The 25076-nt window shown below is 39.3% G+C and overlaps 2 protein-coding genes across 3 annotated transcripts in view; one reads left to right on the top strand and one right to left on the bottom strand.

The window, feature by feature from the left end:
• The first annotated feature begins 391 nt into the window (after positions 1-391).
• Positions 392-4246, top strand: LOC103474210 (glucagon-1-like). Its single transcript, XM_008425018.2, has 6 exons — positions 392-512; positions 595-701; positions 2218-2373; positions 2481-2594; positions 2972-3115; positions 3217-4246. The coding sequence occupies exons 1-6, from the start codon at positions 405-407 to the stop codon at positions 3239-3241; spliced, it is 654 nt and encodes a 217-aa protein (XP_008423240.1). The 5' UTR covers positions 392-404; the 3' UTR covers positions 3242-4246.
• Positions 4247-4309: 63 nt separating this feature from the next.
• LOC103474188 (sodium-driven chloride bicarbonate exchanger-like) overlaps positions 4310-25076 on the bottom strand; it is a 42398-nt gene continuing 21631 nt past the window's right edge. For both annotated transcript variants that reach the window (XM_008425006.2, XM_017302003.1), the window contains 21 exons: positions 22785-22973; positions 21786-21874; positions 21380-21537; positions 21205-21292; positions 19223-19369; positions 18622-18722; positions 16612-16786; positions 15983-16116; positions 15578-15823; positions 15205-15310; positions 14880-15041; positions 12750-12863; positions 12105-12266; positions 11767-12018; positions 10907-10975; positions 10653-10826; positions 10459-10581; positions 10313-10377; positions 10089-10202; positions 9794-9831; positions 4310-8973 (listed from right to left, as the gene is read on the bottom strand). In XM_008425006.2, coding sequence (XP_008423228.1) covers positions 9819-9831; positions 10089-10202; positions 10313-10377; positions 10459-10581; positions 10653-10826; positions 10907-10975; positions 11767-12018; positions 12105-12266; positions 12750-12863; positions 14880-15041; positions 15205-15310; positions 15578-15823; positions 15983-16116; positions 16612-16786; positions 18622-18722; positions 19223-19369; positions 21205-21292; positions 21380-21537; positions 21786-21874; positions 22785-22973 — 2681 coding nt within the window. In that variant the 3' untranslated portion in view covers positions 4310-8973; positions 9794-9818. The remainder of the gene's footprint in view (positions 8974-9793; positions 9832-10088; positions 10203-10312; positions 10378-10458; positions 10582-10652; positions 10827-10906; positions 10976-11766; positions 12019-12104; positions 12267-12749; positions 12864-14879; positions 15042-15204; positions 15311-15577; positions 15824-15982; positions 16117-16611; positions 16787-18621; positions 18723-19222; positions 19370-21204; positions 21293-21379; positions 21538-21785; positions 21875-22784; positions 22974-25076) is intronic.

Below are 25076 nucleotides of genomic sequence, written 5' to 3' on the forward strand. Positions count from 1 at the left end.
TAGCAGCGGAGAYGTTTCCTGAACATTACCGAGCGCTCTGGTTGTAAAACCCAAACTGCCGCTGAGGCAAAAACTAATCAATATTTCCAATTCTCTGCGTCCGATTGGCGAGAAGCCTCAAATACTGACTCACTGTCCAAATACACCGTCACACGTACCGCTCCTCATCGTGATGACACAGTAGCGCATTAGAGCATCTCCCCTGACTGTCTATTTGACAGGATGAGCAGCAGTTGTTTGATCTTAACACCTAAGTACAAGCAGGCATCACGCATGAACTGCACCTTTCCACCTGCACCTTTCAAATGAACAAACGCACGGCTCGTTTACTTGCCCGTCACTGAGGGGTCCTGTGTCTAATGGGTTGAGAGTAATGGGACCGTAAAGCAGGTCCGCCTGAGGAGATGGGACCTCCTCTTCCAGTATATAAAGCTGGAAGGCAGAAGCAGGTGGTCACACAGGAACACCAAGCAGAGGAACTAACAGCACTGTTTGGAAGGAAACAACACAAGGTGAGTTGAATCTTCTCACCTTTACTCCATCTTACCTTCAGCTGATGACTTGTCCGTGTTTATGCCTTGTTTCATGTCGCAGCTCGGAACCATGAGAAGCATCCACTGCGTGGCCGGCGTCCTTTTGGTCCTGGGCTTCGTGCAAGTCAGCTGGCAGGTTCCTCTACTTGGCACTGAGGACAGCTCCAGGTAAAGTTCTCTAGGTTTAGCACAATTTATACTCAAGAGACTCGAGTCTGTGACATACAAGAGTATGGAGATAGGATAAAAAGTGTTACATTATAGATTTCTAGAGCCCGTACTTATAAACACAAATTCTTTAAGATATCAAAGCACTTTAACAAAATAACTCTACAACTAAAAAGTCTAACGTGAACGTCAGTACAACAGAAATAAAAATTAAAATCCCAGAAAGGTCCTGTGGGAAAAAATCAACACACAACGGTTGCTTTGTTTTTAACATGTCATATTGTTTAACCCTTACGCAGTCTGCCAGGGTCGCACTAACCCCGTGTGCGCTTTTATGAGGGGTTTTTTCTGTGTGTGGGTGGTTTCGGGAACTGACGATCTGATGGGAAACCTGCCACGCCCTCCCCGCTGACATCTGCCTCATTCCTCCTGAGCTTCATGCTAAGATTGCAGGATTATACTGTCCTTGTCCTTAAACTTGATTCGAACTTTTAAACCAATGTTGAGCTTAAAGGTTGTGAGCAGGTAAACACTTTACCTGCTGTAGATATCACTCTTGGAGTCTTCATTCGGTACACTTCCAGGATTGGTGGAGCTAATGACTAGTCCGAGGGTACCAAGTCCAAAGCAGACTTCTATCATCTAGAAAAAAATCCATCGTATAATCCATAAAAGTGGTTAATGGCAGCAATATTTTATGCACCTTAACTGTCATCACATTTTTATTGGATGGTTATTTACACAGAAATCAAATGGAAACTTAAGTAGGAAGCGGTGCGTCACCAATGATCATCTGGTGAGACTCGTGCTCTGAATCCTGTAAAGTCCTTTTAATCAGACAATAAGACTGTAAAAAACAAGAAAAAATTTTCCAAATTCTTTTGTACTTTTTGACAAATCTTTACTTTAAAATACCATGAAACACTTTAGGTGTTCTGTTCATAGTGCATGTCTCACAGGAGGATTCTCAGTGGCGCACAGCCACCAAACTCCATTTCCTGTAACAACTAATCGACTGTAAGTGCCCAGTGAAAACAAAACAGTTTGACCTCATACTGCCTGAATTTATTTACATTTTTAAAATGCTGGTTTAAAAAAAAATTAAGTAGAAATTTATTTGAAGATGGAATTTAGCTCTGATGAAAATTAGCGACATCAGGCATAACTGAGAAAAAAATTAATTTTTCAGTCAAGAGAGAATAATATTGAATTTATACTGTTTTACAATTTCTTTTACTGCATTTTTCATTTAAATTACTGTTCTTTTATTACTTGATAGATTTTAAATATAGCTTAAAAATGCAATAATTACAAAAGAGAGGCATTTCACACCTGGACTTCAAGATTGCATTTTTAAGCCAAGAGCTTCAATTGATTACAACCTTTTCACAGAACTTCACTTCAAATATCTTGAACTAGGACTTTCTTGAAGAAAGCTCCACGGTTTAAAAACTTACACAACTACTTTTGTGAATAAGTTGAGATGATTTGTTTACATGCCTTGTGTCTTTTGCAGTTTTGAGGAAGACAACAGATTAGCTAGCGGGCCCCAGGAGCTGTCGAACATCAAGAGACACTCAGAGGGAACGTTTTCCAATGACTACAGCAAATACCTGGAGGACAGGAAGGCCCAAGACTTTGTCCGGTGGTTGATGAGTAACAAGAGGAGCGGGTTGGTGTAGGATTTATTTTAAAAAACAAACAAACAAAAAAAAAAAGCTATTTGAGAAAGTTTCAAATTGTCTGCATTTCTTCATCGGGTGTTCTGTTTTACTGCAGTGCCGATAAGCGCCATGCAGACGGAACCTTCACCAGCGACATCAGCTCCTACCTCAAGGACCAAGCAATCAAAGACTTCGTTGCCCAGCTCAAGTCTGGACAGATCCAAAGAGAGTAGGCCAATCCTCCAACTTTCAGTTCCAAAGCCTCCAAAAACAGCCTGGCTGTTTGCTTCCACCATGAACCCATCACTGGAAACAGAGTGATCTTGAACTAATCATCTGCTTTGTGTTGACCTTCCCCCATTTTGTGCTATTTTTTCCTTTCTTTTCCTTCTTAACGTTGTGCTAAAATAAATCAATGAACCTTTCCATTGTGTTGATTTGATATGTCTATCACAAAATACACAAGCAGACAGCGAAGCTAGCATGACACGATTACAGCAATGGCTATAACAACATTGATGGCTTTTGGGCCAAACATTAGAGCTCAGATGTGAGGGTTGCTGACCCTTAATGGACACTGTTTACATTGTGTCCTTGTGTACATAGATCGGAAATAGACAGCCTGGCTCAAACGATCAGCAGGAGGCATGTAGATGGAAGCTTCACCAGCGACGTGAACAAGGTGCTGGACTCCATGGCCGCCAAGGAATACTTACTCTGGGTCATGACCTCTAAACCTTCAGGCGAAAGGTAATACAAAGTTGACACGGCTGATTGTGCAAATGCTAACGTTTGTTTTTGCTCCACCCATTAATCGTAATAAACATGACTGTGACTTTTGTCTGTTGCAGCAACAAACGGAAAGACAACCAATGAGAGTCTTTTCAAACGCCACCTAAAGCCATATTGCAGAGGAACAGGAAGCCATACCGCTTTGCATGTTATGTTGATATTTTTTACTTTACTTTGAATGTATTGCAAAGATACAAATAAATGCTATTCTTCCACAGACAAAAGGTGCACAAAGGAAGAAATGAAATTCAGGGCATGAAATTTTCTACAAATGACAATTATTTGCTGTGTTTCTAAGCTGCAAACAAGAACACCAAAGGTTCCGTCTCAGGTAGTCCTATGGAAAACATATGATTGTCATAGCAAACGAATATTTTACTCTGCTAAATAAACCTCGTCATTTATTTCATCTCTTTGCCTCCTTTGTTTAGAGTGTACAACTCCTGCTTAAAATGTTATTCGTTCATGATGCACAAATGTTTCCATTTGTGATGGAAATTTCACAATTGTGCTACATATGTGAAACTTATCTTGTAAAAATTGGCTTAAAAACAATCAAAACTGTGCAAAGCAGCAATAATCATTGTCCAAACTCTATGTGGCTCAATTTAAGAATTCTGATTATGTACAGCTCTGTCAATATCCCATATTCTCTGTATAATCTACATGTTGTCTCCTTTGCAAAGATTCTCTATGAAATTGTGAAGGACCAACCTTTTTAGGTGATTTGGTATCAGACTTAGTTCTGGACTCTAGTTCAGCCATTCCAAGATGATCATTTTTCTCTCATAAAGTCGTCATTATGTGGACTGAAATGTATGCTGACACTGTTCCAGAGATAAAAAAAAATCTTACACAAGTAAACACCTGAAGCTCTGGGTATAAACTGACTAGTTTTTGGAACTGGAGTCCATGAAAACCAGTTCCATCAAAAGTAGCCCCAGGAGCATCGCGACACCACTGTAATTAGATCAAAGCAAATTCATGTCTTAGAATGTTGAAAACCGCAAGTTTTACATAGTATTGACTCAGGAGGACTTGAATAGAAAAAGCTTGCTTTCCAAATCCAACAAACATTTTACTGGGTTTGCAGTAAAATCAGGTGTCAGGTGTATTGGGTCAAACAATATATATAAAGCAAAAAAAACAATATCAGCTTTTTTATATCTTTATTTATGTTGTCTTGCACACACCCTCTCATTCTCATGAAACTAATTACAACTGCACAACAGATCTGAACTTATAGTTGTCCGTAAAGGTGACTTAAATTGTTAAAACAGAAAGTGCCCGTCTAATAATACCAAATTTAAGGCAGAATTCCACACAGAAGTGGTCAAAATATCTGATTTAGATTTCATTTTGACCCACCATTGGTTTCTCTAATCAGCTAAGGAAACCATCGGTTGGACATTTTGGGGGCAGAGGGAAGATAAACAACAAAAATCTGAATTCAACACATTTCTTATTAGTAATATATTAGTAACATTTTACATGAATAAAATATACTATTATACAGTGTTAAGACTCTTTACCATTTACATTTTGCCCTTACCAGAAGAAAAGAACAGGATTATTGCATCTCTAGAGGAAACCGTGATCCTGCAGTGATATAATTTCACCATCATGCAGGATTTCTTTATTATTTTTCTTTTAAAAACAATTAGCTTTGGATGCTAACACACACAAGGTCAGTTTCAAAGGAGATCACATGTTCATAGATGACACTTACTGACAAGATGATGAAGAGTATGCTGGAAAACACAACTATTTGTACAATCACCCAAAAGTTAAGCATTTAAGTTTCTCTCTGTTATTTTTAAGCAAAAAAGATTGCTAATGTTAGCTAAAGTTACATGTTACCGAACTACGCTGCCATGCAAGCTTGAAAATACCGTTTTCACTTAAGAAGTCCCAGAAAGAAAAAAAAAAAGAAAAGAGTGCGCTAAAAAGAAATAACTGGGAAATAAGCTCATTCACTTTCTTACTTTGGAAGAAATTGAAAAGACTGATATGGCTCTGGTATTTCTTCATAAAATGAAATGCTAATGTTAACAAGGACAGATTTGGATTTTTTCCTTTTTTTTTTCTTTTTTTTACAAATTACATTGTACAAGCTTTTTGGAATGAAACAAAGACGACGTAAAGTGCTTGTAAGCTTTAGGCATTTTACAATGCTATGAAATAGTAGTTTTCCGTTTTCACATTTCTTCTATTTTTACTTTTTCATGGCTGTGGCTTGAGAGACTGAACTCAAATTTCCAGAAAAAAACCATGGTAAATCAAAGTTATTGTATGATTCAACAAGGGAAGAGCAATGACTTTTTCAAGGCCACGTTTGTTTGGATAACTTTTTCATTTATTAAATTAAATTACTATTAAATTTGACGTTACAGATTGACAAAAAACTAAAAAAAAGACTACGTCTGTAATGGTCAAATACTTTTTCATAGCACTGCAGCTACTTTCGAGAAAAGACAAAAGGGTTTCACCATTTACAATCTTTGTGTTTAACTAAGCAAAAACATGTAACTTTAGCTTTGTGTTTAATGACATGAGACAAGTGCTAATAACAGCACCTGCTCTCCATTTTGTCCCTAATAGTTTTGAACATTTCACCCCTGATTTTTTAGGGGGTACGAAAAGGAACAGTTTTCCATGAGACCATTCACACAGACTCTTGTATATTTTGAATAAATGTATGCTAATACTTGAAAGGACCAATTTAATACCAGTTTTGCACAAAGTACATTGTATAGTTTCTGGAATGAAACAAGGTATAAAGTGCTTCTTTGCTTCAGCTGGGTCATTTACAATCTTTGTGCTTAGCCTAGCCTGCCTAGCCAACCTGCCACTAGCTTTAGCTTCATGTTTATTCTGCCGTGTTGTAGTTTTGAACATCTATTACCCATCGTTTTCCGATATGAAGTGGAGATGTTTTGCGCCAACTGCAGCAGGGAAACAAGGGATTTGACTTTCCTCATTTGAAACAGTAATTTGAAAGACTGATATGGTTCTTTCATTTCATCAGTAAATGAAATGCTAATGCTACCAAGGACTTTTGTTGAAATATAGAGTTTGTGGAATAAATCAGAAACGATAGAAATTGCATATCAGCATTAGGTGTTAGTTACACTTGAGTCAGACCAGATAAACAGTTTCCACATTTCCAGTCTTTGTCAACCAAGTCAATCTCCCAGTAACTTTAGCTTTAACTTATTGCAATGACGTAAGAGGCAGAGGGGCGCAGGCCTTTTTTTCCCTTCGTCAATTCATACCTTTTGGACATATTAGTTACTCTTAAACTGAGCCATCACTAGAAAGCTAACCTGTTGCTAGCTTTAGCTTTGTGTTCACTTTGCTCCATTTCCATTTGTAGTTTTTGTTGTTTAGCAGTTTCTCATATAGAACTGAGAAACTTCTCAGATCACATCAACTGACAATTTAAAGACAATATCTGTGATTTACAGTCTGCTACACATAGGAGGAAAAAAATGGTTTTATGTCTATCAACGCAATGTTATTTTGAGTTATCAGGCTTTTAGGATCATAAAAATCAACTAAAGAAAGAAACAGAAATAGGGTACCATAAAAAAGATTTTTAAATTAATAAATTAAGTTGTACATAAGATTGAGCATTTATTGAATTATTTCTATAATTTGACACAAAAAAATAAACAAATTGTGTTTGTAGTAACATGTAGGTATGAATTGGTGAAGGAGGGAATTGACCAATCAGAGGCATCAATCTTCTCAGTTCATTCTTAGTAAGAAGGCTAAAATGGACATTTCTCAGTAGGTAAACCGAGGAAATGCTCGACTGAAGGAGAAACATTTATATGTGCAACATCAAAGGTGAACACAGTCACTGACACGTAGACATTTAGATTTACATTATAGTATATAGAAAATGTTTACTTTCAGAAAGTTACACAGCCAGCGCTCTTGGGTTCGTGTGAGTTGGAGTACCTGGCAGACATCTAATCAGTCACTATCCTAAGGTGCGAAATTCTGCTGCAGCATTCATTGCTCCACGTGAAATCCATTTGCACTTGCTATGGCAGGTGTTTTAAAGAGACAACTTACAGTTGTTGTTTTTTTTTTTTTGTTGGAAAAAAAATATAAAAAACATACAAAATACGAAGAAAGAAAATGTTAAAAATCATTTAAAATCTGTCAGGAATTGGCCTATTGACTAAGATATTGTTGGAGTCATAATTCTGGTACAGTGTCACCATTACGCTTAATGGTCCGCACCAAGTTAGGCACCAAGACGGGAAAGGTCCGATTTGGATGTAATTTGATCCGTATGCAGAGTAGGAAGGATTCAAGTAGGAGAACAGAGGTTTTAAATGTTTTATAACTTGAACCACGTCACCAATTTTAACAGATTATCACAAAAGGACTTTAAAAAAACCCCAAAAAACATCCATATCCAGTGGCTGCAGTTCGATGACGTACTCTGGTTTTGAAAACTGTATCAGAAGGTCCGTAAAAGTTGAAATTCGGAGCGGGATCAAAATCTACTGCGTATAAAACTTGGTGAAAGTTGTAGTAGAAAAGGTTATTTGTTTTGCATTTGTGACGAAATTTTTCACACAAATCGTGCTGTACAGCCTCATTTAGAGCTTAAAAGTACAAAATGCAGAAAAATACAGCGCAATTAGTTTCTATTTCTATCCATTTATTCGGATYATTTGACAACTAACGTAGCAAATCCTWCTAATTTTCAAGCAATGGTTATGTTTTGATTTGATATCATTCCCACATCCAGCAGTGGTTCCAGGTTTGAATTACTGCAAAAGTATTCAGGATGTTTGCAATTACCAAACAAATACAAAAGATTTCTTCTGGGTATTATTCAAAGCCAAAGTAGCAATAAMTGTATTTGAAACAGTAGCTGCGTTTCCATTGAGGACATTGTTGCGCCAATTGSAATTAAGAAAAACAATTTGCCAAAAAACGTGACTTAAAAAAGAAATCACGTTTTCCAATAAAGTTTTGCATTAAGGTAAGGTGGTAAAACTGCACCTTAGGGTGCATCACACGAGTCATGTGATCAACAACCAAATGCTACTAGACAAAGAAAATGACAGGAAGTGCTAGGAGGATGATGGCGCAGCATGTTTTTTAATAAGCTAACTTATTCGTGTGGGATTTCAATTGTTTTTCTTATTTAATGGAAACGCTGCAATAGCGAAATTGTGTTTTGGGGTTTTTTGACGTTAGCAGAATGTCAGTAAAGTTTTGTGCATATTTGTGACGAAAAGGCAGCTACTAAGGGGAATAAGAAGAGCCAATAGTGGAGCAATGTCTTACAAACAGTTWCTAAAAGCCTCCTTCAGCAGCTATAGAGTGTTAAAGTGCTTGACAGCTTAGTTTGAACAGATACTGTCATTCTACTAGTAATGCCACATGTACACCCTCTGCAACATGCTAGCTGTTCACTAACTGATCATTCCCGCACCCATTGCTGGTCTGAATGTGGATCAAATTAAGTCCAACTTTGGTTCTTCCTTCTGTTTSCCTAACTTGGTGTCTAACTCGGTGAGTTTTCTTATGTTGCTTATGGTTTCCAACAAAATACTTCTTTCTTCTGAACTCGCACACAGACTTACATGACTAAAAACACAGTGTAGCACAGTACATAGGTGGTTGAGTGTGGCACGGTATATTTGTTTTGTTTGGTTTTTTTTCGGTTTTTTTCTTTTATTTGTATTTACTGTCTGACAGCACAGTGTCATCACAAACTCGTCTCCCTGTCCAGACTCTTGTCATGCCTCCTCCGCTTGTGTCGCTTTTCACCGCTTCTGGCGTAACTTCAGGGGAAGAAAAAAAAAAARCATTTAAAGCAAATGTAATCTTAGAATGATGCGAAGACAAATGGTTGTTAGGGGACATGCAACAAAACATGCAAATACATCTGACTGAATATTATGTTTCTGTTCATTTATAAATGTTGCTTTTTGGTTTCATTTGTACAGATTAAACTTTATCACGTTACAACGACAATCTTCAAACACTTAGAAAAAAATATTCATTCTTTTTGCAAACTTTTTATGTTTAGCTTTATTTTAAACCCTCAAAAATAGATTTAAAATGGCGGTTCTTTAAAACTGCGAATTTCCTAACGYAGATRTAGAGCTACATTTATAAGAGGTCTTTTTTAACATCTGCGACTCTAAGAAGGTTATGAAAGTTACAGGTCCCTGTTAAAGTCCCGATGTGGTTGTAACGCAACAAAATGTTGACGGAGTGTGACGGAGATTTTTTTATGAATTAGTTGAAAATGTTAAACTAACATGCACAACCTGACGACATGAACTGTTCAACGGAGTCACTAGTCACTTCATATCAGAGTTAACCAAATCAAGACAMTGTAGCAGGGGTGTCAAATTTCAGTCCTGCAGCTTTTATTTGTCTCCCTAGTCCAACACATCTGAGTCAAATGACTGAGTCGCCTTTTCAGGATGCAGTTGAGTTCTGCTAATGAGCTAAAAATTWAAATTCAGGTTCGCTGAAGCAGTAACGTGGCTCTGGAGGACTGGAGTCAGACACCCGTGCTACAGACTGTCGCTTCCAGCATGCAACACAAAGTGAGACTCTGCACGGCAACAGGGACTGCTGGGAACAGCTTACCTTTGGGGTATCGGCTTCTGAGAGGTTAGGAAGGGGAGCTTAGGGGCGGGATGGAGCGAGAGAAGCAGGCAGGACAAACTACGTTAGTCTAAGCAGTGGGAAATCTGCAAGGGCACAGCTGCTCTGAAATACACATCTTTATTTATTTTTACTGGAAAAGTAGCAGTTCAGTCACAAACACCTGCCACTTATCATGGAGGTCTTTCCAAAAGAAAAACATTCAGGTTTTGCATCAATAGCAGAAGTGCTTATGTAGTACGTTACACATGTGAAGTGCTGGGAATTAGCAGCRTACCTTTTCGATCCCAGTTCCTTTTTCGTGTTCTCAGCGGGATTGACGCCCTTCCACACGTTTCCGAAAGATCCCTTAGACATTTCGTCTGTGATGTTCACCGTGGCTGGGTCACTCCTTCAAATACACAGTTTCAGTCTTAAGAAATTTAATTTGTTTGCTTTTTTATTTTGTATTCTGATAAAATATYAACACTCAAAGCTTAACTAAAGCTGGAAAACACTCACCTGTAGTGCCCCTCTAGTGGGACTTGAACAATCCCTTCCTCCTCTGCGATAATACTGTGTTCCTCCTGCAGGAAGAGACGAAACAGAGAAAACCTTCAGCAAACTGTGAATCATCTAACATCCGACGCCGTGCTCCTCTACCTMACCTCTTGTGCTGCATCCTCCAGCTTCTTCTTCTTCCACTCTGGCATCAGATCATCCAGCCAGCTCAGCTCTCTCTTGGTGAAGATGAAATCCAGCAACTTGCGAATAAATACCAGCGCCAAGACCTGGAGAAACAGCAAGATGAAGAYACCGGGCAGGCGAAGAYGGCACAAGCACCGAYGCAGAGTCAGGTTACCATCATGGGGAAAACGATGGCCGCCCTGGAGGTCTTGATGACCCACAGTAGGATTAAGCAGCTGAGCTGGACGATGGTGAAAAGGTGAACCTTCCTCAGCGGCACGTGTCGAAGATAGATGAAGTCAGGCTGATGTTTGGCTGGCATGCCGAACAGCTTCAAGCGATCGAAGAACTTCGAARATACAAGCGAGTCTTATAAATGAGTGTTTTCTRGATTAGTTCTGGCCCCTGGGGGACTCTGTGCATGCTCACCTGGATGCCTCTGAGGGAAGACGCTCCCATGTACAGAAAGACGCCGTAGAGGACCGGCATGGGGATGAACTGAGGAGAGACCAGGAGAAAGGTCAGAATCAGGATCGCAACACTTAGAGCTATGCTAATTTAGTGATAGCTTTGTTYCACTTCATAATGGYAAGGTAAAATCATTGTATTTATAGGCACATTTTCAGCAACAAGGCAGTTCAAAGTGCTTCGACTTTAATGTAAATCACTGGTTCAAAAGTGAAGTGGTTTAAAATAGCCTACTTTGTGCTCACCAACACAAATTTAAGACTTTTTAAGACCATTATGAATAAAATTTAAGACCTAAACCAACTAAAATGTACAAAAGAAAATTGCATATATTATACAGTAGTGCCAAGTTTTTTTTTAACAGAATGAATGTAGCATCATGCAGGTCAGCGATGCTGTTTAGCCAACTRGTGCTAATTTGCACTTGACAATGATAGATGCAAAAACGTTAGCCAGCTAGCAAGAGCATGTTAGCTGCTAATAATCACAGAACTTAATGAAGATGTTTTGAATGTGACTCAAACTTTTACCTGACAGAAAAGTCCCACGAGAAAAATAAACTACATTTAGAGATTAAATAGTCCTGCCGTGATCATATTGAAAATTATCATTAATGCATTTAWGATCAATTAACATATCACCTTTCTGAAATAGACAAAAGAAATGTGAAAAAATCTGAAAATCTGGATGTTTAATTTCAAAACTGAATTTCTCAGGTTTTCTATGCAAATCTACCAGCATTGCATATATTATACAGTAGTGCCAGCTCACGTGCTTTTTGACGTGAGCTGAGTAAATATTTTGTGAGGGTTTCCTCTGACCTTTAGCACAGAGGTCATGAAGACGGAGCAGCCCATGAGGGTGAAGATCATGAGGCCGGTGAAGCGCTGCTCACGGATGCCCAGGAACTTGGGCTGCTCTCCGGGAGCCGAGCACTCCGACTCCAGCTTCAGGCTGTTCACGTGGGAGATGGAGAGCACGGTGGCTGCCACGAACCACGGCAGGCCCATCACTGAGCACACGCCCAGCATCACCCCCACCACGAACAGGTCCAGGTGGTAGCCGCAGCCTTTCTGCAGGGGCCGACAGGAAAACAGACTTCAGCGCCGGATGAGGCGTCACGCGGCAAAGAGAAGAACTCATACAAACTCATAGAAACCTTCAGCTTGTGCTCCTTCCTGTTGATAATCACCGCTGTGATCTGCTGGTCCATGAAGATGAGGATGGTGCAGAGCAGAGCGGGGATAGAGGTGACGATGGTGGTCCACCACGGGTTGGGTCCAACCGGGTTTATGATCCAGCCCCGATCGTCTCTAGTTGGCTACCGGGAGTAAAACGGGACATTTTTCTTAAGTGATAAGATATCTAAAGATTTTATTCATAAATGTTCAAATAAAATGCTTAAAATAGGATTCAGATTATTACTTTTCTATGGAACTTGCATRTRTAATACTTCAAAATATAGTTTAGTGACAAAATCTGGTTTCTTTTTAACGTGGGAGCTTGTTTTARGTCAATTGGTAAATTATTTCACTTATAACAAGACATTTTCCACATGTTATAAATGACATAATCTGCCAGTTCAACTGGTACTTTTTAAATCAATATTAAGGAATTATTACTGACTTAAAACAAGCTCTTACAACTTGCTGAAAAGTCATTTGCAAGTTAGTTTTGTCCAGTTTAAAATGTATTGAGAAATTTGCACTTTAAAGTGGACAACGATGATGGTAAGATTCTGTGTTTTTGTGCTGCATGTTACTTTACTTAGAATTTCACACAGAAGGCTGACATGGGGACTTACTTTGAACTTGTTGGGGACTTGTAATTTAGGCGATGGGATTCCTATGGCATAATCAACAAGGACCATAGTGAGGATAGTGATAAAGACTGCAAAGTCGCTGATGATAGACCTCACCTGGACAGAACAAAGACACACAGATCCTTTAGACAAAGTCCATGTTGAATTCAAACAGACATATGTACAAAGAGTACCATTCAAGAACACCTTCAAAAAGAGTGTTTATTCAGGTTACCCATGTGTTGTCTATGACTGTGTATCAAGGCCGTTGTATGTAGAAAAACAAAGAGTAAATAGAGTAAGYATTCCACTAAAAAACTTAGAAATTTTGAGATTGATCTCAGAAATTTTCCACAAAAATCTTGGAAATTTCTGACTTTAAAAAGTTGAAAATTTGCTCAAAGAAACCTCAGAAATGTTCACATTAATCTCTGAAATTTTCTAAAAAAAAAAAAAAAAAAGAAAGGAAAAAAGAAAGAAAAAAAAAAACGACTTCCAAAAGTTGAACATTTCCAAAGGCCAAAAAGTTTTTACCAGCAACTTCTCAACCTCAAAACTTTTATAAATTTTCTTGATTAATAATTGTTAATCAAGAAAATTTATGTAATGAATGTCAAAAKGTGTATTTTTTTTTCCTAGCAAATTATTGCCTTTTCAAACTTTTTTTAATTTCTGAGATTCTGMGGTTTTTGGCAAAAAATTATTCCTTTTTCTTCTATTTACAATGGTTGAAATATGCCATCGCAGTTTTCAGCTGAAAACTAAGGAAAAAAATTATTTAATAATATCTTTCCATGTGCTTCGTTCCAATGATTTTTAACTATATTAATAGTATAGTGCTGATGTTCTTGAATTTTTTTCAACTTCTTCATTTTCTAGTAAGAGAAACATAAAAAACCACCCCAAAAAATAAAGAGCAAGAAAAAGAACAGTTCTCTTAAATCAAAAGAGTGATAATCAAGAAAATACAATGTTGCAGCATAAATATACAGGAAGCGATCAATAAGCGATCAGTATTCYATCTGCAGTGTTACTGCAATGTAACGTTCATCACCACAAGGTGGCGATCAGACGACACGCTGTAGTGAGCCAACATCACCCCACACGTTACGCTGCTGTGTGTCATCTCAATGACAACCCAGAGAAACTTAGCATAGAATGGCCACACAGACTGCAGCGCTCTCGCTGTGCCCCCAATCAGCCAGTAGATGGCAGTGTATGCTAATGATGCGTCAGGCAGTTTCTGTATTATCACTTATGCAGATTTCAAAACTAAATGGAGGATTATAAATKAGTGAAGTTGGTTTCATTCTGCAGCTGGCAGGTCCTTAAAAAGGCCCACTGTGTGGGCAGAGAATAGATATTTTAAAACGATGGTGAGAGTAGTCTATTTTTCAGATGGAAGTAAAGTTTGCATTTTATTTGCAAACCAAAGTCCATGAGTTTAGAGAAAGAGTGGAGAGGCACAGAATCCATTTTGCTGGATGATCTGATGTCATCTGCTGGTTCTGGTCCATCGGGTTTTCTGAAATCTTCATGCTTCTTTCTGCTGACGAGGCTGATTTCATTTTCCAAAAGGGTTTGGTACCCAAACTGCCAAAGACGCTAAAAACTGGTTCACTGAACATGACGTTAATGTGGTTGAGGAGCTAGCAAACAAGCCTGAGAAAATCTATGGAGTATTGTTGAGAGGAAGATGAGGGACACCAGATAGCACAGAAATKAACAGATTTCTCAGAAAAATTAAACACATTTAATTTTTTAAAATTGACCTAATATTGTAATTTTCTGAGACACAAAATTGTTTTTTATTCTCTAAAATTCACTATTGCAAGATACAAATGCTTGACATATTTCACTAGATGTATAATAAGTTTATATAATATATGTTAAACTGTACTTATTGTCTATTACCTAGTAATAGACAATAAATGAACTTAATCTTAATTTAAGGTTGAGGGGAAAAAAATTATAAAAGTGGCTCGAAAATAGAGCCCTGAAGATCCCCAAATGTGATTACCTTCAGATAAAAGTGCCAAAATAGTCCTTGTCTGCTGTTTTACTAGCATTCTGCGAGACTACAACTCAACTCAAGAATAACAAAAAATATAAAATGATTGTCAGTTTGCGCACCTTGGTGGGGAAATAGCGGCTGAACTTGAATTCCTTCAGGAAGGCCGACATGAAGACTGTGGTGAAGAAGAGCACCACGCACCAGAAGAGGACGTCTGGGATGTAGGGGCCGTGGTGGCCACAGGCGGGCCCCTGAAACTCCCCATGTAACACCTCACACTCCTACTGGCCCCAGTGTGAATGGAGATGATGATGATGGATGTGGTAATAGTCAAAGGGCAAAGAGACGAGGAAGACAGTCGTTGAGGAAAACRATTTACAGGGATGTGAAAAGGCATTTTTGTCTCAGTGGAGACGTTCCTGTATAAATAAATGGGTTCTTTACCTTGACCTCCAGTGAGGTCCAGTTGACCTGGGAGATTGTGATGTTCCTCTCATCCCAAAATCGCAGGGTCTCATTGCTCGGGTCCCTGGGCTCAACACAGCTACACCTGTTTGAGATAAAATAATCAATGCGCTTTAAAAAGTCATTTTCTCACATTAAAATCTCTGTTTACTAGTAAAGCATCAACCACAAACCGTCTCCTTTACCACTAAACCAAGACATAGCTGCGGTACTTTAGCATGTTTTGGCCAAAAATGCTGAGCTAAGTACACTCTGCAGATTACATATGTAATCTCTTTGTGAAGATTTAGAACTGAAGATTACTGGGACCATGTGYTTTCTACTTTGCAACCTACAGGACAGAGACACTTGCCAGTACTGGGTGAGCTTCTGCAGGTCGTTGTGTTTATTGACCGGATAGTGCACCCCCAGGTGAATCAGCTTCTCCAGGGCCTCGTAGATGAAGATGATGCAGATTAGTGCGGCGAAAGCCTCTTCGGTGAAGCGCGTGATGTAGCAGACGAGCGAGCTGGCATCTGTGGCCACCAGCAGCAGGCAGAAGAAGGCCGTCCACAGCCCRATGCAGGTCCTCAGGGAGAGGTAGGAGAGGCCATATTCCCTGAGGCACACACACACACACACACAAGAATAAAACACAAGAACTAGCAGAAGCTAACATACAGTGTTTTACCAAATGAAGTGAAGGAAGGAAGGAATAACAAAAGAGAAAGAAACAAGGACAGATAGAAACAAAGGGGAAGAAAAAGAAGAAGCCTACTTGCAAAACTTGAAAAGGATCTTCTCAAAGACGAGGACAGGCCCAGTGCTGCCCAGGATGGTGAGGGGCTGACCGGCAAACAGAGAGTAGGCTATCCCGGTCATTGAAGCCCCAAACAGAGACTCGATGGCACTCTGGAAGAACCGGAACCAGAGTTCTGATTAACTTAGTGACACCAAACCTTAGAGGTTTGAAGGACTTGTTATTTTTCAATACATAGTATGGACAAATATGTTAAGGACAGCTAAAAAAACATATTAAATATTGTGAAAAAGTTTCATATTTTTGTTCCTCATTTTAATCATTTTGATGATTATGACTTACAGTTAATAAAGTCTGATGCACCTTTTCTTTCCACTCATCTTTCTGAACGTGCTGTAACTTTGTCGCCGTATTGTAATTTTCTATATAGTTTCACCTTCTAATATGAGTAAAAATTGTATTTATTTTCACAAATTATACAAGAACATGAAGGGATCGAATTAGTGATTTGTCAGTGAAAAAGGTTATATTTTGTAAAACATAAATAAATAAATGATGTCTGCTCATGGTGGCTGTGGACACTATAGATAGTAAAAATCTCTGATTGGTGGGTCTCTAATTTATAGTCTTTGGAMCTGGAAACTTACCACGCGGCCCTCTGTGGCCTCGCCCAGGAGTCCTCCAAAGGTAATAACAGGTGACATGCAGGCGCAGTACAGGAAGAGGAAGGAGGCCAGACACTGGAGGCTGATGGCGTCTGTGTAGTCTGAAAGGTAGTGAGGGGCTTTTCGCTTGACGTCCAAGATCATCCCACCAAATATCCTGCAGTGACACAGCCATGTTAAAGGGGTAGTATTGTGCATTTTCCAGGCACATAGTACCATTTAAATTCCTTTAGTGGTAAAGGAGACAGTTTGCACTTAAAGGCAATTTGACTTTGTAATTTGATGCTTTGGAATTGGGCCTCTGTCTCTTTAAAAACTCCTGCTCTTTCTGAACCACTGCCTTCAGGAAGTCATCACCACATTTCTACTCTATTAACCCTTTAACTACGTTTTTACCAGCGTTGCACTGAGAAGTAGCTCACATAATGAGTTTGGTTGATGTGCAGTTTCACCAGGTGTTTGCTAATTGCTACTGGCTAGTCTGAAGGAGCTGAGTGGGGAAGTCACAAGCAGATAGTTTGCATCCTTAAAATGAACCAATTAAAGGTTAAACAAGTTATTCTAGGCTCTTTGAAAGAAAGTGATCCAAAAGATCTGGCTCCATTCAGAAAATTATGGTTCGGTTTTGTTTTTTTTTGTTTTTTAGAGATTTCAGACTGTTGTTAATTCTTACATACCTGTTTATGACACAATTATTAAACAGTACTAAAATCAGCAATTGGGACAATATTGATTCTAATTATGTTTGCTGCAAAGGTGCCAAAAAGTAGCTTTTTCCCCCCATTTATAGAAATTTGTAAATGTAYAGTAATGAAAAAGCATGTACCAATAGCCTATCCATCCCTTTTATAGRGTTTAATCAACCACACACCAATAAAAATCCATTATCTTGTCTGCTAAAGAGCATCACAACATACAGTACCATTACTACAAACTGTCTTGATCAATGAGTGCTACCATTTCTTGCTCTATCAGGTGAGCGGYAGCGGCTGGTAAGCATGTTGGCTCATGGCAGGTGGCCGTAGCCAAACACTAGCTCTCCCACTTTCAGTTGATTCACCAAATTAAACATCAGTAAACAAAGCTGGAGTTGCAAAGTGACCCCATGCTGGGTTTGCCTCCGACAACTGTGCTGCATCAAATTGCAACGGTGAGGTACCGTCGGAGCAGGTTGCCGTGACAACGTTGGGTGGGCTGCTATGCTTATGTGAGTCCCAAGAGGGTGGCGGAAACAGCGGTGGTTCCACTGGAGGGAGCAGGAGAAGGCTGACCGACAAGACTGGGCTTAAGGTTCAATCGTAGGAGTAAAATGTGTGCAAGCGCACAAGTTTTACTCCAAAACTTTAAATCTGTAACAGTAAATGGATCAATTTGCTGACATGACATTAGACATTAGATCAGCTTCTGAAGGTTTCATGTGAGTTTTTCTGAGTAACTTTGGGGGTTGAGGGTTAATGGTACTAGAATTACAAGAGGAAGTTTTGCATTTATTTGTTTAATGTTCAATTTGGACTGGATGATAGATTTTAGTTGCCCATAATCGAAGAGTTTATTGTTATTTTTTTCTACATGATTTACCCCTTTACTATTCTAGGTGGAAAACTTAAGAGGCCTTTTATTTTGAAGAATGTCTGGATAGTTTCAAATGATGTGTGAATTTAATGCAAAGACAACTGAAAATCAAAACATGTGGCTTCATCTGGAGAAAAATGCTACAACTCTGAAATCTGTCAACGTCTAAAAGGAATGTTTTTCCTTTATGGTCTAATAAACCCAACCAATATGCAATGAAGTGATACTAAAACAACCTCTGTTTTGAGCAGTGAAGAATGACATTCCCCCAATAGGATAGTCTGCACACTAGACAAGCTAAATTAACAATTTGGGAGCAGTGAAGCAGCTAATAGGCGACAGGAAGACAGGCACAGAGAATAGCTTTAAGAAGTGACAGAGTCTAAACGGTAGATTATTCCGTTGGTCTCCGGCGCTCACCTCCCCGTACGCTGGAGCTCAGGGCCACCATGTCCTCCGTGCTCCTCAGACTCTCCAAGATCCGTCACTCCATTGGGAACGGGGGGGATCTTTCGCTTTTCCTATGCGGTAAACATCACTGTCAATCAAACACTGGGTATATGCCAGCTTTAAAGTGCAGCCTAATTTGTCCTATGACAAACACAAACAAGCACAGCAAGGCATTTCAACTGGACATATAAAGGCTGCAGATAAAAAAAGAGTGCTCAGTGTCCTACATGGGTGTTTAACGTCTATTTCAATATAGATTTTTGCTTATAACAAATAAATACAAGATAGAAAAATTATGTTTCTGACGGGCTAAAATTTTCACATCATGTACAAATCATGAGCGTTAAGAGACGTTAAGTTTGTTGTGACCCTGACTGTTTCAGAAAGAAAGCTGTCACTGTTTTTGAGCCTGATAAGCAATTTAAAGAGGTCTCAAAAGAGTTTTAACCACACAGAAAAGAGCAGACAATCGGAAGATGTTCAAAGTAGCTGCCATTCTATCAACTTCATCCTGAAAGCAGACTGCAAGATGCTAAAAGAAGAATCCAAAATCGCTACATTTTGAATTTACCTGAGAGGGAACATTCTTCGGCGGCTCTATTCTGATGGAGGGGTCCCACTCGCCGGGGGGCAACACGGTCACCTGATCCAAAAACTCGTCGATTCCTGCCACCAGGTCACTCCTGTCTTTGGCCTTATAGGCAACATCATGGAAAATCTGTATTTTTGACATTAAATATGTATTTTCATTAATGTGAAAATGAGCTTTGCAATTACATATGACCTGATCAAAACAAAATTCAAGCTTTATATCGACACAGTTTCGTCYACACAAGATTACATGAAATAGGTCTAATTTTTCTCTCTACTAAATATTCCACCATCATCTGTTAGTGGAAGCAATTACAACAGCAACTATGCCAGACAGTGGAAGGCCATGCAAAATCCTAAAGTGGGGTCACAGGATGCCGAGGGAACGAGAGCATAGAGGTCACCAACTTTCTGCAGTTAAGAGCTTCAGACCATCCAAACTTTATTTGCACACTAACAGTACACAGAAAGCTTCATGTAAAGGGTTTCCATGGAAGGCCGGCTGAATCACCGAGTAGAATCAATGCAAAGCGATGGATGCAGTGGTGCGGAGCACGCCGCCACTGGACGGGATCGGAGTGGAGGAGCCAAATCACGCCTCTCCATCTGGCAATCGGATGAAAGCGTCAGGGTTTGGCAGTTGCCAGGGGAACCACACTTATCTGACTGTGTTGTGTCAAGAGTAAAGCTTGATGCAGAGGGGATTATGGCGTGGGGCTGTTCTCCAGGATTTGGACTCGGCTTCTTAGTTCCAGTGAAACAATCCTTAATGCCGCAGCATACCAAGACAATTTGGCGACAACAGTTTGGGGACAAACCCTTCCTGRCAGTAAGACAACTGTTTACCAGAGAGCAAAGCTACCCGCATGAAGACATGAATAACTGAAAACTTGACTGGACTCCACAGAGTCCTGCCACATCCCTGTGGGACACCTTTAGGATGAATCACAGCAGGTGATGCAGTGTGTGATCTCGATTCCTTAAATTACAGTTTGTGATCTGTGAAACTGTTATGCCATTTGTTTTCCCCAATATCGCAAAAGTTTTTTTCTCATCATATTCTCATGATTAACATTGTTTATTATCTCATCTGGCAATCTGGATTTATTGCTAAACTCCTACTACTAATCCATCATAATTTCTATAGGCCACTGAAAATGTCAGGCTCAGTTCAATTACCCCACTTTCCTTATTCTTCATATAAGGATGTACAGAATACAGAAAGCTATTGTCCACACACACAAAGCTAATCACTATATTCTGTAGGTAAACATCTGTAAAGTATTTTTATTTTTATTATGGGTCAACTGTCAACACAAAAAACCCATTTGGCACAGACAATGATGAGTAACTACAATGAAGTATCAGCGCTAGAATAAGATTTTTTCTTTAAATTATGAGAATAAAGTCATAATATTAGTAGTACCAGTACAAAGCTGTTTTAATGAGAGCAAAGCTTCTAGTGAGTTATCAAGATCTGTTGGGTCATGCAGTCCAAGATTCTTAGTTGGCACAAATATTTCAAGGCCCTTAATAACTGGATGATGATGTTAAAAGATGAAGTATTTCATAATTTCTAAAACTGATACCAAAGCATAACTTCACAAGATGCTCAACATTCTTTATTTTATCTTTTTGTKKAGGAATTTTCATAAAATTATTACTTTATTCTTCTAATATATAACCTTATTCTAATTTATTATGACTTTATTCTGGTAATATGTTTTTCTCATATTATTGGCTCTTTATTCAGGCAGAATTATGACTTTCTACTCATATTATTACAAGTTTGTTTAAAATGAAAAACTATTTCTTTATTGCTTATAAACTATAAAATATAGCTTATAAGCTGCTGTTTGGGTCTTGACTACATAGCTGCTACAAAACGCTTTGTTGAGAATAATAAAACATTAATATGTTTTATTCTAAATAGATTTCAGTTTGTTTTTAGAGTTGCCTCACCTCATCAGTCATCAGGGTAGCAATAGATCGCCCAATTTCATGATACTGGGGACCTTTACCCAAAGGCCCCAGGAGGATGAACAAGAACCTGTGCAACAAAAGCAACACGTTCAGATCTGACATGAAAAACGACGTCTAGAAGAGAAACCAAACTGCAGGACTTTCAGTCGATCACCTGGTGGTGATGGGAACTTCGGTAAGGCCGTTGAGCAGCACGGCTGGAGACAAGCGGACAAAGGCCACCACTGGGCGGTCCAGGAACTCCAGCTCCCCAACCAGTACATTGGACGCCTCCGCTCCAGGAGGGATCTTCTTCATGAAATGGAGGTCAATCTGTAACAGATAGACGCAAACGGATCAGGCATTCTGTAAATATAGAATTAAGGTAGAATCTGAATGGCATGGCTAAAGAAAACACCATCTGATGCCGTTTGACGCCAGTCAGKTTACCTTTGTGAGAAGCTGCTGGTGACCATTTCACACACGTAACCCCAGACTGGTTAAACACACAGCTTGTTATGTGTTCGGCTCTCACCGGCCAAAGACAAACAAGAAGAGCAGTAGTTGTTCTGCCTGCTCACCTTACTGAAGTCCACAGCGCTGTTTTCTCGGCTGACGTCCTGTTTGGTCTCGTTGTTGGACGGCTGGGACTGCGGTGAGACCGTTTGGCCTATCGGAGAGCAGGAAAATAATATCAGCTTTCACAAGAACTGCTTTCCCAAACAGCTGGGAAACGGCGCGCTACGGTTACAGCCTCTGGACGGTGGGTACGTTTTGCCCTTGCTGTTGCTGGATCTTTATTGGTGAAAACTAGAGAGAAAGCCCAATATGCAATAAAATATGTTTTATTGTTAAACCMTCTGATAAATACTGAGTTACAACTTGTAGTAGGTTTTGAGTTGTTTTATCAAATCAAACTAAGCTTCTAGCACTTTAGTGTGGTTGTCAGTGGCCTAAGGAATATTGTAGACTTGAAACATGCTGCATGATCACATGATGGATTTTGCGCATCAGTGTTGCCACCATGTTGTGAAAGGGAATKTTTTATCAAACAATTAACCCCTGAAATAAGATGCCCAGCAGGCCTGATTCTAGCTACAAGGCGAGTCACACTCATTTTCATTTTGGGCCAAATAAACTTCATGAACCTTCTCAAGGCTGGTTGTGCCAAAACATATGGATAAAACCTATTAGCAAACTGTTAAAATATTAATAAATAGCTCTGTCTGCARCTGATAAATCATATTGAACATCTTTTTGCATCCAGGATTTCACAGGTTTTGTTAGAAATATTAACCACACAACAAGACTTTTTGTTACTCGCCACATCGATCCCGAAATATAACTTGACATCAAGTAAGGCTGAGGCAACAATGTAGCAAAAGTAAGAAGTATTGCCACCAGCAGGTGGGAGTTAGCAGTCACTTAAACCCAATGTTTTTGACCATTTTTACGAAAAATTTACAATGAACTCACAATTTATATATGCGGCGTAAAGTGTTGCAATAAATAAAAAACAGGTATTTGACTATTGACAGCTCTGTGTGTGTGTGTGCGTGTGTGTGTATGTGTGTGTTTACCGTTCTTGTCCATGGAATGAGGCTCGGACTGCTTCTTGCCGATGTCAGCGAAGGAGCGTACGATGGGGATGCGGTTGGCCAGCTTCTTGTGGTTTTGGTGATGGTGCTGCTTGAGCAGGGCCTCACGGATCCTCTTCCGGGCATCCAGACCCAGAGAGCCGGACCCCTCGTGCTGATCCAAAACCATATCTGACAGATAAAAGAAAAGCACACATTWCRCGGTAAAATAAATAAATTATGCTCAGTTATAAATCTGGTTCTGCTGCCTCTGCATGATCAGCCAGCGACGCTAAGCTGATCATGGCCAAAAAAATAGCAAACAAAGAAAAAAAAACTGACCCACTGTGGGTGATTTAATTGTGCCGGATGAGGTTTTGTTCAGGCGATTTCTGCAGTGGCGCAGATAAATATTCTCTCCCCACACTGACCTCAAAAACAAACCAGCAGCTCCGTGATGTCTCCTGCTTTGATTTTATTTAGGTCATTCTGACTGAAGAGTGAGATCATTCTTATATCAACWGAGTTAATGTATGGGAAAAGAAAGTAGGAGCAACAATAGCGAAACCCAAAGGTTTTCATTTTTTAATATCAGACGGTTAATGAACATTATGTATCATACATTTGACAGTAAGTTTAAGGGAGCTGTTCTTTGCCTGGATGCTGAAAAGGCATTTGACCAATTGGACTGACCTTACATTCTGACTGTACTTGAGGAATTTGGGTTTGGTAGTAAATTTGTGTCATGGATTAAAACAATGTATGCTCAACCATCCACCTCCGTCCTCACAAACCAGGATAAGTCAGAGCCCTTTCTACTGCATCGGGGAACCCGTCAGGGTTGCCCCCTTAGTCCTCTGCTTTTTGTGGTCGCTATGGAGCCCCTTGCCATTAGTATTAGAAAACACTCCCTAATCAAACCAATTCAATTGGGAAACATTGACCATCACATTTCATTGTATGCTGATGATGTTGTTGTTTTTGTATCACATCCTGAGCAGTYAGTGCCAATTCTCCTAGACCTTATTCAGTCATTTGGCGAGATTTCAGGTTATACTATTAACTGGCAGAAGAGTGAATTTATGTCATTAGGTGCAAGACTTACTTCTGAATTCTTAGAAAACCTTTTATTTAAGATGACTGACTAACTGAAATATCTTGGAGTTATTCTGCCTAAAAACCCCAAACAAATTTTCAAATGAAACTTTTTAGAAAAAGTGGATAATCTTAGGAAAGATGTTGATAAATGGAGAACACTCCCACTCTCAATGATGGGCCGCATAAATGCTGTTAAGATTGTGTCCTTGCCTAAATTTTTATATCTTTTTCAGGTTCTGCCTATTTTTTTTAACAAAGGTCTTTTTTAAATCATTGGACTCAATAATTTTGCCTTTTGTCTGGGGCTTTAAAGCCCATAGAATATCAAAAACCCATTTACATAAACCAAGAGAGATGGGGGGGTTAGGATTACCCTGCTTCCAGCACTATTATTGGGCAGCAAATGCAAGGGCTTTGGTATACTGGCAGGAAGGTGATGCTCAAGAACTTCCTGCAAATTCCTGGAGGAGCTGGGTTAGCAGATTGGGAGTAAGGTCTGGGAGGAGGGTCTTGGGAGGATCCGGTCATGTTCTATCAATCTAAGACATCAGTTAATTCAGTTCAAGGTGTTTCATAGACTCCATTATTCTAAAATAAAATTGCACAGAATATTCCCCTCAATATCTTCAAAATGTGATAAATGTAAGTCTGCTGATGGCTCCCTGGCACATCTGTTCTTGTCATGCCCCAAACTCTTCAAATATTGGTGTGACATTTTTAACTTGTTTTCTGAAGTGTATGGATGCAYGTTGGTCCCAGATGCCCAGATTGCATTGTTTGGATATTCTCCTTCACTTAGGAGCCGCAGCATTTCTATGCAAACGACTGTGATGTATGGAATGGTAACGGCTAAGAAAGTAATTTGAGATTGTGGTTTAAAATGTGGTTAAGTGATTTCACTGAGATTCTTCATTTGGAGAAACTGTGGTATGATGTTGTGGGCTCCACTAATAAGTTCTGTAGCATCTGGCAGCCGGTTCTGGACCATCTTTCTCAGTTCAAGACTGACCCCCACGCTTGCTTAGTATGCCACCCGTGCCCTTATAGGCAGGTAGCACCATCCTAAAGTGTAAATGGTAACCAGTGCAGCGTATCCAGTTATTTAGATAATTGCCTTGACTTGTTCTTATTTTATTTTACTTTTAGTTGTTGTATGTTTTTATTTGTATTGTTGTATTGAGTATATTTTTCTTATAC

Source organism: Poecilia reticulata, linkage group LG2 (genome assembly GCF_000633615.1).
Source record: "Poecilia reticulata strain Guanapo linkage group LG2, Guppy_female_1.0+MT, whole genome shotgun sequence".
NCBI lineage: Eukaryota > Metazoa > Chordata > Actinopteri > Cyprinodontiformes > Poeciliidae > Poecilia > Poecilia reticulata.